This window comes from Pinus tabuliformis, chromosome X (assembly GCF_031772625.1).
Source record: "Pinus tabuliformis cultivar Carrire ecotype Pingquan chromosome X, CPIR1, whole genome shotgun sequence".
NCBI classification, from domain to species: Eukaryota; Viridiplantae; Streptophyta; class Pinopsida; order Pinales; family Pinaceae; genus Pinus; species Pinus tabuliformis.
Genome location: NC_142308.1, coordinates 804,737,335 through 804,757,076, shown reverse-complemented (window position 1 = coordinate 804,757,076; position 19,742 = coordinate 804,737,335). Strand labels below are relative to the sequence as shown.

The 19,742-nt window shown below is 41.2% G+C and overlaps 1 protein-coding gene across 3 annotated transcripts in view; it reads right to left on the bottom strand.

Annotated features, from left to right (window-relative positions):
• Positions 1-19,742, bottom strand: part of LOC149142237 (uncharacterized) — a 229,431-nt gene that overhangs the window by 76,897 nt on the left and 132,792 nt on the right. For all 3 annotated transcript variants that reach the window (XM_089446731.1, XM_089446733.1, XM_089446732.1), the window contains exons 7-12: positions 4,510-4,626; positions 4,321-4,412; positions 4,126-4,192; positions 3,924-4,005; positions 3,623-3,714; positions 3,067-3,210 (exon numbers count right to left, since the gene is read on the bottom strand). In XM_089446731.1, the coding sequence (XP_089302857.1) occupies positions 3,067-3,210; positions 3,623-3,714; positions 3,924-4,005; positions 4,126-4,192; positions 4,321-4,412; positions 4,510-4,626 (594 nt within the window). The remainder of the gene's footprint in view (positions 1-3,066; positions 3,211-3,622; positions 3,715-3,923; positions 4,006-4,125; positions 4,193-4,320; positions 4,413-4,509; positions 4,627-19,742) is intronic.

Below are 19,742 nucleotides of genomic sequence, written 5' to 3'. Positions count from 1 at the left end.
GCCTCCACTGCTGTAACGAATGTGTCGGGCCACACTCGTAATATCCTCCATGGATCTCTGATCTCCCCTATGAAGCTCCTCCTGGGTCGCTTTCTTACACTGCTGAGATGGGTTTCTTTGAAGGCTCGGGTTTCGATCTCGAGACCTCCAATCCCTCCACTCGCTCTCCGAACGTCCTTCATAGCCATCGCCATGGCGTAACTCCGCTTGAACGCCCGATCCGATAACTAAATTATGTTCTAGGAAAATAAAATATTAATGGGTATTAATATAAAAATAGGTTAGAAGGTTCCAAAAGTCATGGATCAAGCCAAATCTAATCTTAACCGTTGATTAGAGATTCAATCTCGACCGTTGAAGGACCAACAGGAAAAGTATAAGAAGAGGCTTGAGGGTCAATTGAAGAACACACTGAGGGAGACCAGTCAGTTCGATTTCTGGAGTGGGGTTAGCTGAGAAATTCGAACTAGTGGTCTGGGGAGCAGCAGGAGGCAGCGGGTACAGAACAGAGAGTCGAGATCAGCACCAAAAGACCAGCGCAGAGGTTGGAGAGGCAGACGCAGAGGCAGCAGACTGCGCAGTCATTGGAAGGCCTACGCGGGTGGTGCAAAGAGGCCTAGCGCTGACGTAGAGAGGCAAGAGCTGACGCAGTAGGTCTGGGAACTGCGTAGAGGCCAGTAAGCCTGACGCTGAGGTTGGGAGAAGTGCTGGAGAATTTGTTCTCTGTTGGGTAAGCCAGTTTGGCACCCAATTGTACTGAAGAATTGCTGAATAATAAAATCCTCCTATGCTGCACCAGTTTTCCCGCATTGGGTTTTTCCGGGGACATTTGTCCAAAATATCTGTGTTGATGTGTTGATTCTTGTGCATGTGTTTGTTTCTGTATTATGGTGTGATATCTGCAACAGAATTTATTTTAATGTTTACTGAAGGGTTTTTCGTAAATAACTTATTGGCAAATAAGTAGGTAAAATAAATTAGTTATTGCAGTGATAGAATTTTCATAGTAAGAGGAAGAAAAAGGGAATTCCACTAGTCAAATGGTAGTCTTGACTAAACCAAAAGAAATTGGAGGTTGGGATTTCAAAGGCATCCATGAAAGATTATTTCCAAATAGGGGCAAAGGAGGCAGGTGATATACCAAAAGCACATTGAACCCCTTAACATGGAAGAGCGATATAGGAAGGAAAACAAAACAATCCAAAATGAGTCTACAGTCTGGAAATCATTGGCAATGTCTTTCACTCTGGTACGTGTGTATGGTTAGTATGGGAAGTTGGCAAAGGGGATAAAATCAGAATAGGGGCCAATCCCTAGGTTCGATGTGGAGAAGCCTACAGATTACCATTGGATTTGATTGCTACTCTACAATGTCAAGAAATTCATACCCCAGGTTAGGGAACCGATCCAATATCTGCCTCATTTTGGCAGCAAAGATGGAAGAAATGAAAGGAGTTTGGTTTGAAAAAGAGGGAAGTAGGCCACTGGAAGGTATTTGTGGATCAACATAAGAATAAGCAAGGAGGATGTTCTACTTTACTCTAGGAACCCTGCCCTGCGGGAATATACTCCTATAAAACCTAGGAAGAGGAGGCCTGGTGGTGAAAGATTTTGTGGAAGGCTTATGCTCCTCTAAAGTCAAAGGTGTAGATGTCATTCATTCTTCGGAATAAAGCACTAACTTGGGAAATACTTCAAAAATGTGGCCAGAATGGTCCAGGGTGGTGTACACCACATAAGAAGGAAGGAGAACCAGTTGATCATTTATTAATGATTGCAGATATGCTGGTAAGGTATAGGAAGAGATGAAGGAACTGAAAAACTGTAGGAGAGGGTGAGAAGGGCAGAATATGGAGGAGGCTTTGAAGAAGACCCAGAATAAAGAGCTTAAAGGTTTTAGAGCTCTTCCTGTTGTGGTTTCTTGGAGCATATCGTTAGCTTGAAATACTGATATATTTCAGGCAAGATACATTCCTCCATTTCAATGTGCATCTAATATCAGATCAGTGTTTGGAAGCATAAAAATATATCAGAAGACACAGAAGCCCAGGATGTGGAAGAAACCATGAATTGATAAATTGGAGTGACTTTTATGGTGCTAGCCCAGAGCAGCATACTGTTTGTACCGCAGGAGGTACCTTATTTCTAAATGATTCTCTTTTCCTTGATTTCAAGGCAAGCTTGGGTGCGGTACTAATAACTATGTTGAGTTGATGGCTCTAATGATCTTAATGAAACTGGCAGCAGACATGGAGGTGACAAAATTGCAGATTTTTGGTGACTATGATGTGGTTATACACTGGATGAAGGGCTGCTACAGAATGGGGGATATGAATTTGCACCTTATACTAGCTCAGATGAAAAAAGTGGAGACATATTTCTCCAACATATCCTATCATCATGCTTGTAGAGAACCCAACACACAGCAGATGATTTATCAAAGTGACTGCTGCTGGGAGTCAAACAGATGTGATCCTGAAGGTCGAAGAAGGAATCAACCAGCCAGAAAGCTTGAAGATAGTAGTTGGAGTTTCAAGCTGTTTACTAAGTTCTGAGTAGTAGAATGTTCAAATTCTGGTTTGCTAATTTCTAGAATTGTTGAAATTCAAATAGTTATTTGATGAAAGACTTATGTATATGGACTGTAATGTATTTTTGAGAACAGGAGAAATCCTGTATATTGCTTTTGTTTCGGAAAATTTGTTTGTTGTGAGACTAAATTAAGGGAAGCGTGGGTATAATTATCGAAGAGTGATAGTATGCCTCTGGGTTTTATGAAGATGGATAGAGTATTTTTGTCTCTATAGTAATATATTAGAATGATGTTCAAGCATACGCAGAATGTAATCCTTTTATTGGTAATAAAAAGATATGACTTCCTTCCAAGGTGATACACACACACACACTGTGTTATATCTATGTGAAACATAGAGAGGAGATAATTGTGTTTGTGTGTGAATAGAGAGATAAGAGATGGTTATAATAATGTGAAAAAAAACCATAATAAACAAGGACAGTGTGTGGGTGAGAGAATGTGAAAATGAGAATGCAGACAGATATACATACCAAGGTATTGTTAGGGGTGTCATAGTACCATCCATTAACAAATGCTGGGAATATACCCTCGGCTGCCATGACAAAAATGAGCATGGAATTCATTCCCATCCACTCAAGGAGCAGGAATGGTCTTCTTAAACCCCAAATATCTATCTGGAAAATATGCCAATACACAGTAAGAGAGAAATGCATTGTCATTTCAGAATTCATCATTTGATTAGCTAAAAAATGCATATTCATTTCAACAAGTACTTATTGTGCCATGAGATACAATCTACAGGCCTAGGGGTCCCATCAATGCTTCATATTTGTGTGTAAACATGGGACTAAAAAAAATTAGATGTACCTTTTAAAAGTTTAACTTTCCTATGAGATGTCTAACCTGACACTTACTGAACTTGTTAACAATAATACTAGCACTGACATTCGAAATTGACATCAAAAAATCGATACCCTTTATTACATAACAGATGAGGGGTTAAGATAGATTTGTTCAACTTATATTGAATAATTTGATTGCAAGATGAATGTCCATCTCTCTATTGTCATAGATGTTGTGCAATACCAGAAGATAGAAGGCTGAGAAAACAAGTCCTGCTACTCCTGCTGTAAGGCAAACATAGCTGAAGCTGTACAGTTGTTTGTTCAGTGGAATTGCTGCAAGAAAGATCATGGAAGCAGTCATCAGTGGATTATCACTACAGTTACTATTTATAAAATCCAATACCAGCCATTTCTGTTGGACACAGAAACTGCAAGATGCACATATATGCATTTTATTGTGTATGGCAGTGGGCAGTAGGGGACAAGCTGAGCCACGACTGACAAGGCTGTATGAGAATCAGGTAATTTTTTAATTCACTTGCCATCTGTGTAATGTAAAATAATTCCCAGAATGAGGAATCCAAAACCCATGTTCACCCAATGCTTCAGCCTTTGAGTATGGCCCTGTCAATAATGAGTAATTCTTATCTCAGAAGTAAATACAGATTCCATATACAAGCATTACCAGCTATAGACTACTTTCACTATTAAATTGTAAAATGAAAAATGACATTGGTGATAAACCTTAAAATGGATGAGAACGTGCCCATAGTGTACTCCAATAATGCTAGTCAGGATTGCAGAGATTGAACTGCAAACGTAGAAAGTAATGAATCATACATCTCTAAACATGAGAATGTTGAATCAATTATTATATGGACGCAAGAAGTGAGGAATAAAGGATGAATAATTGAGATAATTTCTTTTGTAAAGACAGACCTCAATATGCCTTCAGGTTCAAATGGTGCCCAGCACCACATGGGTGCATCGCTGCGTATTGGACCTTCTCCTGGAGAGCTCTTTGTACAGTACTGCAATATTGTGAAAGTTTTTGGTAGATATAGTAAAACAACTTCTGATCTTAGCCTACTGTATTTGAAGATTGATCTCATGAGTGCAGGTGCTTACCTTTGACCTTCTCCATGCAGGATGGTGGTACACATGATTTATACCCCACACTTGTCTATCAACATAGCCTACAGCATTACAAGGAGGATCTAGGTGACCTCTTACACCACATTCTACCTGCCATTAATAGAAAAGAATGGGTTAATGTTGACCCAAGAAAATTTTCCCTCAAAATCTGTCATATCAATTACGCACTACCTCAAAGGCTGGGACTCATCCCTAAAATCAGTAATTTCACAAGAAGATTGAAACTTGTAGAAAATGAAAATCCTTATGAATTCATCGAATATACTTCATGTTGAAAATGTAGCGATGAAAGGTCTTCTGGCTTGTGCCTTAGCCTATGAAGACCTCAACTTAGTCGTTCTCTCGCATGGATGCGAGTTCATGAGATAGACTTCAGTTACGATAAGTTGATTTCCAATTCACTGGAATGGTCATCAAGGTTGCATGCATAATGTTGGAGCTTCAGTTCGTTGGAGTCTTCTTCAGTTAGACAATAGGATGAGGTGGCAATTACAAGTTCAGTTAGAATGAGTTATGTCTTCAGTGTTGATTGGAAAGAGAACGAGTTAAGACTTCAGTGTTGATTGGAGAGAACAAGTTGAACTCTCAGTTAACTCACAAACACAACTAAAGACTAGGCCTCCTTGCATGGACAGAATTCTATCTATAAAGAGAAGGATGAAGGCACAAGATCACAAGACAGATCATTCTTTGTGTGTGGAGTGCACAAAAAAGAGAAGCAATTGCAAGCAAGGATTTAGGAGCTTGTGCACTAGGAAATAGGAGCTCCAAGTGCGTAAGGAAAAACGAGCCAAGTGCACAAGGATTTTGGAGCAAGGGATTAGGATTTTTAGGTCATGTCTGTTGAGAAATGTAGGGGCAGATTAATTAGGGTGATTTCTCTTACTTTGCTAAACGCTTGTTATGTTCTTTTACTTAAATTGATCTACTTGTAGTTAGCTTCTTCTTATCTTGATTATTATAGTGTTCTATATCATCAAACAACTACCAAACAATGAAGATCAATGAGAGAAGAGGACACAAAATGTAGGCTGCTAGCTAGGGCCAAAACCTCTCCTCTTGAGAGGAAAACCCACAAGAATTATTCTCTTCTTATAGAATGTTTAGATGATGAATTCCAAGACCTAAGACCCAAAATCAAGACCCCTCCAAGACCAAGTCAAGCCTCCTTCTGATGAGATTTTCTTTACAAAGTCAACGCCAGTCAATCTTGCTTCCCAACTTCAATTTTCAGCCCTTACTTTAGATTTTGGTCACTGCTTCAGTACTGCACTGTTCGGCTTGCCTGTAACTCTTGGAATTTCGCATGTGTGGGATGTCTTAGGGTAGAATTTGAATCTTTTTCTCCTTCGCTTGAGGTGCTTCTACTTCCTTAGCAATTTGGCTCCTTTCCTTGATCCTTTGGCTCCCAAAATTCTGCTTCTTGACAGTTCTGAAGTTTCGGTCTTGCTGCAGTCATAGTGATGCCCTAAACTCGCATGTGTGAAGTGATTTAGGCCTAAAAGCAATCCTCCACAACTTCGCTTTTTCTTCCTTGGATTCTTCTTCTCTTCACTAGGTATTGCTTGCCTTTCTTGTCCTTGTACGAACTGCTTGTATTATTCTCAAATGAGGCTGAGTGCTTCTCTATTTATAGGCTCCTTATGTAGGTCGAACAACCTTTCATCAGGCCAACTTGTTTGACTGCTAGGCCAACTTGTCTTGGAGGGATATTTGACATACCTTATGACTCAAATAAACTTATTTTACATAATACAAGATGCCCAATATGACAATGACTTCTATGACTCGTAGACTTTATGACAAAGCCCTAGAAGCACTCAATGGGTGCTTGACCTGTACATAAAATGACCTTGAGCATGAAATCCATGCTACAAAATAATAATAATAAATAAATAAAAATCTCTTTTCATCAAATACATAAAATCATGGTTACAATAGACATTATAAAGACCAAGCCTAGTTACACATTTCAACAAGGTCGAGACTATTTCTCAGAGACAGATTGTTGGCTGCAGTAGCATCATGAATTGTAATAGATCCAATTTTGCTCAAAGAACAATCAATAAAATACCACAACAAATAAAGCATGTTTTCCCTTTTGGGTTTCCTATGTAAAACAAAAGTGTCAATTTGTGTGCATGTGTTTTTATCTCTAGTATTTTTCTGTTGCTTATAGGTTGTTAAGAAACTATGTATCTTGGTGAAAATAAGTTTGGCTTTAGTTTTCAGTTTCCTTGTTTTTAGTAATTCATCTAAATAGTGTGTAGAGTTTCAAGAAAATTAACATGGTATCAGATCAAAGTTCTACATAAAGACCAGCACCAAATTCTTCAGTCACGGAAGAGTGCAGTTCAGTTTGAAGGTTTGTGCTAGAGTTTTGAAGAGCAGTTTTTGGATAAGTGGTATGTTGTTCCAAGGACTAAGGGCATATCACTGTTTAGAGGGAGTCTCTAACTTTTTCTCATGGAGGTAGTTGATCTCAGTGGCATTGGAAGAAAATGGGTTGCTAGAATTTGTGAAGAATCAAATAGTTCCACCTACAGATGCCAACAGTTGATCCAGCATAACAAGAATGACACCAAGGCCAGGAGGATCATTCTTGAGGGGCTCAAAGACCATGTTATCCATCATCTCCACGCGAAGAAGACAACATACGAGATGTGGAAAGTCATCTTACAGTTGTATCAGGGTTCTAGTGATGCCAAGAAGCTTGCATTGAAGAACAAGCTCAGAAATATCTAAATGAGCAAAGGAGAGCCCATCATTACATACCTTTCAAGGTTCACCCAGGTTCGAGATGAGCTAGCTGGAGTAGGCGAGACTGTAGTAGACAATGATCTTGTGAGTCTTGTGCTACTGGGACTTCATAAGTCTTGGGAGAATTTCCAGGATGCATTCAGTGGTAGAGAGAATCTTCCCAGTTGGGAGAGGTTGTGGTCAAACTGCATCCAAGAAGAAATCTGGAGAGGGACGAGAGTTGGAAGATCAACAATGACAAAGGACAAGGAGGATTTTGCCTTGGCAGGCAAAGGTAGCAAAGCCAAGGGCAAGAGGGGCCAAGGAAAGGTCGATTCCAATCAGAAGAGCAAGAAGAAGAAGAAAAATCCGAGCAAGATCAAATGCTTCAATTGCCACCAGTTTAGGCTCTATGCTACTATGTGTCCTACCGGAAGAAGGGGTCTAATAAAGTTCATGTGGTCACATTAGCTGAGGTAGATGTGTTTTCTTCTCAATTCGATAATTCTCATTGATAGCTTGCATGGCAAGCTCAGTAGGAAACAACATATGGTACATTGATTCTGGATCGTCCTTCCACGAGACCAGGAACAAGGAATATTCTAGCTATGAAAATTCGAAAACCCCGAATCCTACTGCAGCAACTGATTAAGTTTCTTCTCTTTGTTAAATATACTTAACAAATCATTTACTACATCGTACGGTAAATATCGAAACTAATACACTGCAGCCTTCACAAATACAATACTGTGGAAGAAATAAACACTAGAAGAATAGATGCACACATACACAAGTACACAGTTGTTTTTGGACTAAATCCCCGGAAAAACCCAACTCGGGAAAACTAGTGCAGCAGCTGAGGGTTTTAATATTATGCAGTAGTAAATTTGAGTACAAAACTATGGATGCTCAAATCTCACTCCCACTGGAAATCCAACACTTACCTTGGTTCAAGATGAGCTGCTCTCTGCTACCTCTATGCAGTCCCTGCGTCATCCTACGCAGTATTGCATCCCACAACTCGGAACTGCGTCTCTCTCGCTATTTGATCAGTTGTTGTCTAGAAGATGGAATCTCCTGGCCTCCAGGCTCCCACTCCAGCTTCTAGCACTGAATCACTAATTCTCCCCAAAAAAATGCGAAATCCCCTCTGAAGCACTGCGCTGCCTCTCTACAATGCACTCATCGAAACTGGAAAATATTCCTCCTGCCTTACTATCCCTACCCCTCTCTCATTGCTTCAAGCTCACTAGCTCTCTCTCTTGCAACTCAGCATTGCTACTCTCGAGTTCGATCTGCCAGTAAATTTGAACTGTCAGTGGCTCAAGGGTGTTCTCCAACCCCCATCGAATTTCTTCTTATAATCTCTCTTTGAGGCTTCAACAGCCAAGATTAAAAAATAATCGATGGCTAAGATTAACTAGAACTCGGTCCATGTCTTCTTTTAGAAGATTCTCACTGTGACTTAATTAATATGCTTTAATTAATCAACTCTCCTAAGTTTAGACTTAGGTCTCATTAAAAAAATATTAATTATTTTAATTAAGTCATCTCTAGGTGGAATTTCTAGAAACGATTTTTGGGTTTTGGAGAATACATGTATTCTAGCCTCTCCACAAAGTTTCGTGGCTAGAACACATATGATGCTACAAAAATCAACACTCCCTCTTAGTGAGGAATGTGTTCTAGTGCTACAACCCATTGAAGGAACACCTTATCTATGCACCACCTCCCATTACGTTGTTGATGTTTGGCTGATGTCACCCACCAACTACTGTGCAACTTTGATAAATGTTGCATGTGCTGCTACTGGCCCTGTTGAACTGCTGCCAACACTGCAACTCCCTCTCCATCTGTTGTTGCTGCAATTGCAATGGAAAAGAATCCAAAATACTGAACCAACTATGGTCAGTATGATGCATCTGTCACCCGAGTCCTGACTGCTGCTAGACTTTGCGCTGTCACTGAAGCCTCTGCGTTGCTGCTGACTCTACTCTGTGAAAACTGCACTGCTTCCAACTCTGCACTGCGTTGCCCAGCATCTGAACGCTACTAGCTACTGCATCTATTACTCTGGCATCTGACTACACCATCTGCCACTGATCCATCCTGCTACTGCATGCTTTGGGATCTCGTAGCAAGGTATTGATTCATGAGGTGGACCTCCTCAAGCATCCTGCCCATCTTGTAGCTCTCTAGGGCTACAAAACCAAGTCACTCCACCTCATCTTGGAGGAATCTCGGTGATCATGGCAAACTCTTCCTCCAATCTCGAGGACAACTTGTCAATCTCCACGGATGCAGCCTGATGATCTTGCTTCTCCTCCTTGTCCTTTTTGAGAGGACATTGAGTGTTGTAGTGGCCAAGCTCACCACATCTGAAGCATTTCACTTTGGAAATATCCTTCTTCCTCTTGCGCGGCTCTTGCTGCCCCTTTGATGTGAGAGTCACATCCTCCTCTTCCTTTACTTGCTTCGTCCCACTGCTGCTGCTGCTGCCAGTGATGGTAGTCTTCACCAATTCTCGCCTCATCTCCTTCTGCTGTAGAGTAGCATTGTAGCCCACATACAATCCCATTTTGGCAACTTTTCACTGCCCAAAATACTCTGGACAAAGAGTTTCCACTCTTCAGAAATATTGTTTAGAGCAAACCGCACCAACTCAGTAGGCTCAAGCGTTGACCCTACTGCAAACAACTGATCTCGAATATCCTGAAGCCTAGTAAGGAATGGGTTTATACGCTCCCCTTTCTGCATCCTCATGCATCTCAACTTCTCCTCAAGACACATCTTCCACTGCTCAGAAGATCCCTCGTATAGTGTAGCAAGTGCTTCCCACATCTACCGAGTAGTATCTTTGCCAGCTATGTGAGACACCACGTGATCTCGAACCCCATTGAGAATCATCCTGTTTGGATTTGCCATCTCCTTCTTGTAAGCCTTAAGTGGATCTACATCTGCGAGTATAGCTACCACGCCATTGATATAAGATTTTAGATCATACTCATCTAGAAGACATGAAATTCTTTCCTTCCAGATCACATAGTTGGAGGCTCTGTCCAACCGATCGTAATCTTTTAGCCTTGTTGATGCCATCTCTGCAAAAATGTCGAATTCCTCCTCTTCTCCTCTACAGAGCTGCTGCCCAGCTTTTCGCACTCCCTGTTGGAGTGGGCAAATCTTCTCACAACTATTGCTCCTCTGCTAGGAAAAATTGAACTTCTGGGCTAGAATTTCCCTAAGGAAAGAATTCCCTCAGTGTATGCTCTTCCTTCCTCCTGACGCTATTTTGCACTAGCAAATTGCTGCAAAAAAAACTGCTTCTCAGCTGAAGATCTGCTCTGTAAGGAAAATATTGCGTCTCCCTTTGCCTCTGGTAAGCTCTGATATGGAAAATATAATTTCTTTGTCGACTCTCTTAGAGAAATAAATTTTCCTAAAAAACAAACCCTCCTAGCCTAAGGACTGCGCTGCCTCTTGAGGATTTCGAATTGCTGCCTCTGCAAAAATTTGAAATTCCTCTTTCCTTCTGCTACTAAGCTCTCCGACTTACGATGTGTGCTCTGATACCATGTGAAAATTCGGAAACCCCGAATCCTACTGCGACAACTTATTAAGTTTCTTCTATTTGTTAAATAAACTGAACAAATTATTTACTGCATCCTACGGTAAATATCGAAACTAATACACTACAACCTTCATAAATACAATACTGGAGAAGAAATAAACACTAGAAGAATAGATGCACACATACACAAGTACATAGTTATTTTTGGACTAAGTCCCCGTAAAAACCCAACTGGGGAAAACTAGTGCAGCAGTTGAGGGTTTTAATATTATGTAGTACTACATCTGAGTACAAAACTATGGATGCTCAAATCTAGCAATCCATACAGAGAAATGACTGACAATAAGTCTAGTGAGAAAAATCTCAATCCCACTGGCGATCCAACACTGACCTTGGCTCAAGATGAGTTGCTCTCTACTACCTCTGCGCAGTCCTCACGTTAGCCTACATAATACTGCATCCCACAACTCGGAACTGTGTCTCTCTCGCTATCTGATCAGCTGTTGTCTGGAAGATGGACTCTCCTGGCCTCCAGGCTCCCACTCTAGCTTTTGGCACTGAATCACTGCTTCTCCCCAGCAAAATACAGAATCCCCTTTGAAGCATTGCACTGCTTCTCTGTGGCACTCACTGCCTCTCTACAATACACTCACCAGAACTGAAAAATTTTCCTTCGACCTTACTATCCCTGACCCTCTCTCACTGCTTCGAGCTCACTAGCTCTCCCTCCGGTACCTCAGCACTGCTACTCTTGAATTCGATCTGCCAATAAATTCGAACTGCTGGTGGCTCAAGTGTGTTCTCCAACCCCCATCGAATTTCTTCTTATGATCTCTCGTTGAGGCTTCAACTACTAAGATTAAAACATAATTGATGGCTAAGATTAACTAGAACTCGATCCATGTCTTCTTCTAGAAGATTCTCACCATGCCTTAATTAATACCCTTTAATTAATCAGTTTTCTTAAGTTTAGACTTAGGTCCCATTAAAAAGAGATCAATTATTTTAATTAAGTCGTCTCTAGGTGGAATTTCCAGAAATGATTTCTGGGTTTTGGAGAATACATGTATTCTAGCCTCTCCACAAAGTTTCGTGGTAAGAACACATCCGATGCTACAAAAATCAACACCAGCCAGCTAAAGGAGAAAGACATGCAGTTACACATTGACATAGGAAATGATGGCAACTACTTAACTAGGAGAGTTGGTACTGTCAACTTTGAGAGGGAGTCCGGTAGCTCTCTCCATCTCATGGATGTCCTCTATGTTCCATGCCTAAGAAGAACCTTGTTTCTATTGCTCCCCTAAAGGACAAGGGTTGTGATGTCATCTTTAGCAGAGGTAAGGCTTACCTCAAGCACTTAGCTTCTGGATCCATGAAGCAGATTGTTGTGAGGATGAAGAATATTTACAGGTTGTAGGTTGAGACATGCAAAACCTTGAGCACCAAGGTAGGAAGTGCGAGAAGCAAAAATGTGGGGGATCTTTGGCACAGACGCACGTGGAATTTGCATAATGGGGCACTGACGATCCTTCAACAGATAGCCATAGTACTACCACAATGCGTATTTGACCAACATGATGTGTGCAAGGGGTGCACACTTGGCAATTATACCATGTCATCTTTTCAAGGCCGAGACAGCAAAGCCAAAGGGATATTGGAGCTAGTACATTCAAACGTATGTGGGCCCTTCTCTTCTCCATCACTCATGAGACACAGGTACTGTCACTTTAAGAGATGAATATTCTCAGAAAACATGGATCTTTTTTATGAAGAAGAAGGAGGAGGTCTTCTCCAAGTTCATGGAGTTTAAGGTCTTGGTAGAAAATCAAACTAGGAAGAAGATCAAAGCATTGAGGAGTGATAATGGCAGGGAATATGTCTCTAATGTCTTCAAGGACGTGTGTGCCAAGGAGGGCATTAGGAGAGAGCTTACAACGCCCCATAACCCTCAGCAGAATGGGGTGACTAAGAGGAAGAACCACAACATAGTTGGAGCGGCCAAGGCCATGTTGCATGACTAAAGGGTACACATGTTTTTGTGGGTAGAGGCATGCAACACTGTAGTATTTCTGTAGAACAAGAGTCCACACAAAGTGCTTGGACGAGTTACACCAGAGGAGGATTTCATAGGCAAGAAGCCTAATGTTTCTCACTTCCGCATCTTTAGCACCAAAATTTACTGCCATGTGTCCAAAGAGAGTAGGAAGAAGCTAGAGCCCACAGCTGAAAAGGAAATTTTCTTGGGTTACAGTGAGACGTCTCAGGGGTACGGGGTGCATATACCATGATTCAAGAAGACAATTATCAAGTGGGACATGAGGTTTGAGGAGGAAAAATCTCTCACGGAATCCTTGGAGCGAGAGTAGGCTGGAGTACCTGAGGAGGAGCTATTCTCTCCCAAGCAGGAGCCTCAACTAGAATCACAGATTGAGTCTCAAGTAGGTGGCAAGCAGGCCGCACAACAAGATGACCACTTTTAATGCCCTTACCAAAATTAAACTCCTAAAATTCTTCCTGAATTTAACAATTGTAATTTAAACAAGAACTTATCAATTTAATTAACATATACATACTAGGTTTCTGTGTTTGACGTCGATCCCGAGCTGTTGTAGCACCAAATTTGCTCCCATTACCAAAATGACCAAAACCTCCCTGCCAAACTGAGCACAATCTCGGTACCCAGCTCCAAAGTACTTCAAATTTGAGGTACTCTGGCCCCCATGCCCAAAACTTCAAGAACAATTAAGCTCAATTTCCCTTTGTCAGTGACTCTATTAGAAATTCCTACTGTCTTTGTAAAACTCCAAAAAAATTCCCCCCTGTTATGGCCTCCTCGACTCCCTTATATGCTCAATCCCACCATCTCAATCTCTCCACCACCCATGCATACAATCTTCTCAACTCCTCTCCATTACTTGCCACCTACAATATCTTTTATGACTTTTAGTCTCTCTGTCTTCCTTGTGTTAATATATATATTATGTGACTCATGGATTTGAGGTTGCCGCCTTTATTACTTTTCTTTTGATTGTATAAGTTCTATATTATGGTTTTTGTTTAGTTAATATAATATTTTGTGAATATGTTAATTGTTTTATTTATAGATTTTAATAATTCACTTTATTTTAACATCTAAATAAATTATTTTATTTACTTAATTAAATTATAAATCAAATAAATTTAATTTATATTTTATTATTTTCGTATATCTATATATATATATATATATATATATATATATATATAGATATATATATATATATATATATATATATATATATATATATATATATATCTCTTTGATTAAAGGATTAATCATATATATAGATATATATGAATGGTATATATCAAAGGCCCCACTCGATATACTTATTATATTATGGTGAGTTAGGAATTTACTTTGATAATTGATTTATTAACCTAAACTTAGATATTTTCCAATATTAGCCAATATGCATACTAGTGCAATACATGTGGTTCAAGCATATGTAGCTATCATATGGATGCCCGTATGCGTGCTAATATTCACATTATGTTTGTAATTGTAGGTGGGGTCATTACACCAAGAGTCATTGCAAGAGGAGGAGGAGAGACCAGGACGAGTGGATGCATCCACTTAGTCAATGACTCCTAGCATATGGAGGAAGAGAGCCAAGTGGGTCGAGAGGTTGATTCAAGAGGCCCAGGAGTGAGTTCAGACTACTAGCTCTATGTTCAGGTAAAGCAAGCAACCACAGAGGTACACCGGGTACGTGACGCTGATGACTAAGTTGTTAGACACGGAGCCTTCTTGTTATGAGTAGGCAGCCTCTCAGCAAGTTTGGCGAGATTCCATGGTGGAGGAATATTCCTCCATCTTGAAGAACAATGTCTTGGAGATTGTTCCATGGCCAAAAGGAAAATCAGTAGTAGGCTCATGCTAGGTGTACAAGGTGAAGCATGGAGTAGATGGGAGTGTGGAGAAGTACAAGGCCAAGTTTGTGACCAAGGGCTTCTCATAGGTTGAGGGCATTGACTATGATGAGACATTTTTTTCCAGTGGCACGTCATTCATCCATCAGGACTATTCTAGCACTTGCAGCACAAATGGGGTAGAAGATCCACCATATGGACATGAAGACAGCATTCCTCAATGGAGTGGTTGAGGAAGATATTTATATGGAGCAGCTATAGGGGTTTGAGACTTTCAGCAGAGAAACTTATGTCTATTCGCTAAAGAGATCTCTTTGCGGGATTAAACAGGCACTGAGAGCATGGTACACTCACATTGATAGCTACCTTTGAGGATTGGGCTTCACTAAGAGTGAGGCGGATTCCAACCTGTATTACATAATGGTTGGAGGGCTTTCACTCATTCTAGTACTCTATGTTTGTGATCTTATCCTAACTGGAGCAGACAACTTAATCCAAGATTGCAAGGCATATCTTGCAAGAGAGTTTGAGATGAAGGTTATAGGGCTTATGCAAGCCCATGACCACGCCTCTAGTCACAAATTGGAGGAAGGTGGATGCTAGCATAGCAGAGCGAGTAGATGCTACATTGTGCAGGCAACTCATTGGGTCGTTGATGTACTTATTCAACACATGACCTGATATATGTTTTGTAGTGAACCAGTTGAGCCAAGCTATGATGGATCCCACCAAAGTTCACTACATTATTGTAAAGCATGTTTTGAGATATCTCAAAGGCACAATAGATTATGGATTATGGTACAGACAAGTTGGTGGAGTGAGGGCTTCATAGATGCAGATTGGGCAGAGAAATCCACAGATCAGAACAATACTTAAAGTTGTGTCTTCAACATTGGGTCAACAGTTCTTTCCTGGTTCAGCAAGAAGCAGATATCAATTGCACTCAATTCAGTAGAGGTCGGTACATGGCTGCCAGTTTGGTGACATGTGAAGCTATCTGGATGAGGAAGTTGCTTGTGGGACTTTTTAGGTAGGGGATGAAGCTCACTATGATACACTGCGACAATCAGAGTTGCATTAAGCTCTTTGAGAATCCAGCATTTCGTAATTGCCACAAGCATATCGAGATCAGGTACCATCATCTCAGGGACTGTGTGTAGAAAGGGATAGGGAAGCTACCATACATTCCAATAGAGGAGCAAACAATAGATTGTTGAATTTCCACAACCCTAGTATCTAGGATAGAATCTTAAAATCTCTGACACTACCAAACCAAGAATCTCAACAAAGATACTTTGCACAGTAGAATATAAACAACAGTAAAATACACATACACAAATATAGACAACTTTTTACAAAATATTCCACAAATATGTACAACAACCCAATCTTCGTTATATTACACCAACTGAATAATACAATTGTCTAGGGCTCCCATACCAGGAATAGCAGTGCTCAAATATCCAATGGTACAAGAATACAAGATACAATATCTTGTTGCTCTAATACACAATCACAACCTCTATGTCGTATCTTGTCATGTCGGTCATTCGCTCCCGATCAGCAGCAACACAACTCTGCCTCTATCAATAAAACAAGTCCATCTTCTCACTGGACATGGCTCCACCTGCTCTCATGTTGATCATAAGTCCATCTACACATCAACACATTGAGACTCTGCTTGAGTTGTTCAAAACTCCGTTTGTGAACAACTCCCTCTGCCAACTGTTGCTCCTCAGCTACTCAAGGTCTTCTTCCCACTATAGCCTTCCATTGCTGCTATATGAAGGCTAACATAGGGCAGGAGGGCTGCCACCTATCACTATTGCAAGTCTCTTCTCCAACAATGAACATGGGTTGATCCAATCTGCTCCTCTAGGTTGGCCAATCCTTGAGCTCTCAAACTGCCTCCTCCTAGTAGCTTCTTTCGTCCATCAAAGAGATACACATAGGCTCAACGCTTCACCCAACTCACAGTTGTCCAAGTCTGTTGTTCTATGGCTACCTTGGACACTTTCTTGTTGCCCTCCACCAACCACTAAGTGCCCAATACTTTTGTCCACACTAGGACTCTATCCCTAGCATCAAATCAACACATACTTCATCAATACATACCTTGTTTTTTGGTTTGTTCATTGCTATAAATTATGCTCCTAGTTAGCGCTTGTGACCCACTGTTACGACCCTCTTTTCTTCCTCTAGAACCACCTCAAAAGCTGTGATCTTGTCTTTCTTGGCTCCTGTTGTTTAGAATTGCTTCCTAGGAAGAGTCTAGCCTTAGATTAGGCCTCCTAGTCCTCTCCTAATTGCCCATAACTCTTCCAGATCCTTGCGGCACCCTACAACATCCCTAAACAACTTCCAATTAGGCCTTTCGACCCCTTGCAAAGTGACTGCCCTCTGCGGCCCTCAAATAGAGACACTCGTACACAAAACCGCGCCTCAAAACAACCCTGCAACCCTATCCTATAATGCAGCCTCCTCCTGCAATGAACTCGGACCTGTAATGAGCAAAAAATATGCCCAAAACAACCCTCTTCCTCCACACCTTGTCCTCCTTTGCTTGCGGCCAACTTCAGAGATGTATTGATGATGATTTGATGCACTTGAATGGTGAAAATAACATCAACTCGCCTCCTTTTTATACACTAAAGGAGGGCTCCACGAATTATTAAAGAGACATGTCTTTTGGACATGTTTACCTCAACCCTACATGACTTGCAGGTCCAAAAACCCAATGTTATCTTCAAAAAATTCATGTCTCATTAAGGACATATCGGATTTCAATGATTCTTGATGTGTTGGATTCTCCTCGCCATCCTCTATCGTCTCCATCCATCACATGTCCAAAATACCTCATGGTTTTGGCCCAAACATCAATGGGTGCAAAACCCCTACCTTCGATTCCAAACCCATAGAAGACTTTTGTGTCTCTCCAACCTCCAAACCCTGAACCCTAGGGCTTGGAGTACCTCCCAAGCTATAAAAAATCAACACTCCCTCTTAGCAAGGGAGGTACTTCCAAGAATAGGAAGTAGGTCATCATCATCATCACTACTCGCAACACTTTCCCAACTCTGGGTGCTCACGACTGCAGCAATCCTTGTAGTATGAACTATGCCTCTCTCAGAAGTGTCGTTGTCACTGGAAGTTTCCTGCTTCTTCCTTTCCTGTATCATTTTCCAATCCCTCTATGATTCCTTCTTGGCAGTTGTAGGAACACCCTTGCTCCCCACTGACCACGCCGCCTTCTTGGGCTGCAAAGTCTCCCTCTGAACCTGCAAACTCCCTCTATAACTCGACTCCCTCTGAGCCTCTAGAACTTGGAACTTCTTCTCTGGAGCATGTACCTGTCCCTCTGAAGCTTGCACCTGCACCTGGTCCTCCTACTTCTTCTTTTCATGATCCATAGGCATGCCCATCAGCCTGTATAGACCATGCTCTCTAAATCCAATCACAATACCTGCGGAGTTAGAGCCTCTAGGCCTGAGTCTTGCCTCCCCATTCTGGAATAAGACCTCAAACCCCTTCTTCTCGATCACTAAGATTGATATCACACTATATCTAAGTCCTGGTACAAACAGTACATCCTGGACCCGCACCACTTGTTCTGACTCCATCCTGAATGCCACAACTCCTGATCCTCGGATCTCCTTCTGACTCCTTTCGCCCAACACCATGTGCAACTTTGAGTCCCACTCAGCTAGAGTCTCGAATACCTCCTGTGACCCTGTCATATGTTTCGATGCACCATTGTCCACGTACCATCCATCCTCATTGATAGTACCCTGCAAGAAATGAGAGATCATAGCAAATTCCTCCTCCTCCAACCTCCTGGTGGGAGCATTTACCTCAGTAGAGGTGGCACCACTGGCAACTTGCTTCCCTTTCTTCTTCTCATCATCTCCCGTCTTCTTCTTCATCGGACATCTTGACGAAAAATGACCCATCTCACCAAAATTGAAACACTTGATTTTACTCAAGTCCTTTTGCTTACCCTTCATTCGTGCTACAAGTGCCACGTCATCATCTGAAGCCCTCTTCTTCAAATGAAGATCCTCGTCTCGCAATTCTTCCTGAATGAAGTCGTCCCATAGCCTATTCCAGTCTGGCAACTTATCTCTGGCAATGATCCCCTTGATGAAGGGCTTCCATTCCTTGGTGAACCCTTTCAAAGCAATCCTCACCATATTAGAATCTGAAATAGTCACACCGACGACAACAAGCTCATCTTTGGCCTGAGATAATCTCGTCAGATACAAAGTCACTCCTTCAACCTGCATCATCTTGGTGGACTTCAACTTATCCTCCAATACCAGTTCCGGTTCTCGTTCTTATTCTAGAACAAATTTTGAAGAACCATCCACATCTCATGTGCAGTGTTCTTCTCGGACAAATGAGGTATTAGGGGATCCTTCCCACCATCAAGGATGATCAATCTCATGCTCGTATCCAATTCCTCATACACTTCCAACTTCTTAGAGTTAGTTGGTTTCTTGATCTCTTTCTCGACGAACTCGTAGATCCTGTTGACTTGCAATTCCAACTTGATCCTTTCCTTCTAAGGACTATAGTTGGACAGCCCTTCCAACCTGTCCTCATACTGGAGACCAACCTGCAACTTCAACATTGTAGTGAGCACTTAACCTACAATGTGACTAACTCCCTCTTAAGTTTTACTACCCTATGCGCACTCTGATTCACTGTCCCTCAAAGTAGCTCAAACACGCTCTAATACCATGTTGAATTTCCATGACCCTGGTGTTTAGGATATTATCTTAAAATCTCTGACGCTACCAAACCAAGAACTCAACAAAACTACTTTGAACAATGGAATATAAACAATAGTAAATCACAAATGAACAAATATAGACAACCTTTTACAAAATATTCTACAAATATGTACAACAACCCAATCTTTTTTCTATTGCACCAACTCAATAACACAACTGTCTAGGGCTCCTGTACCAGGGATAGTGGCCCT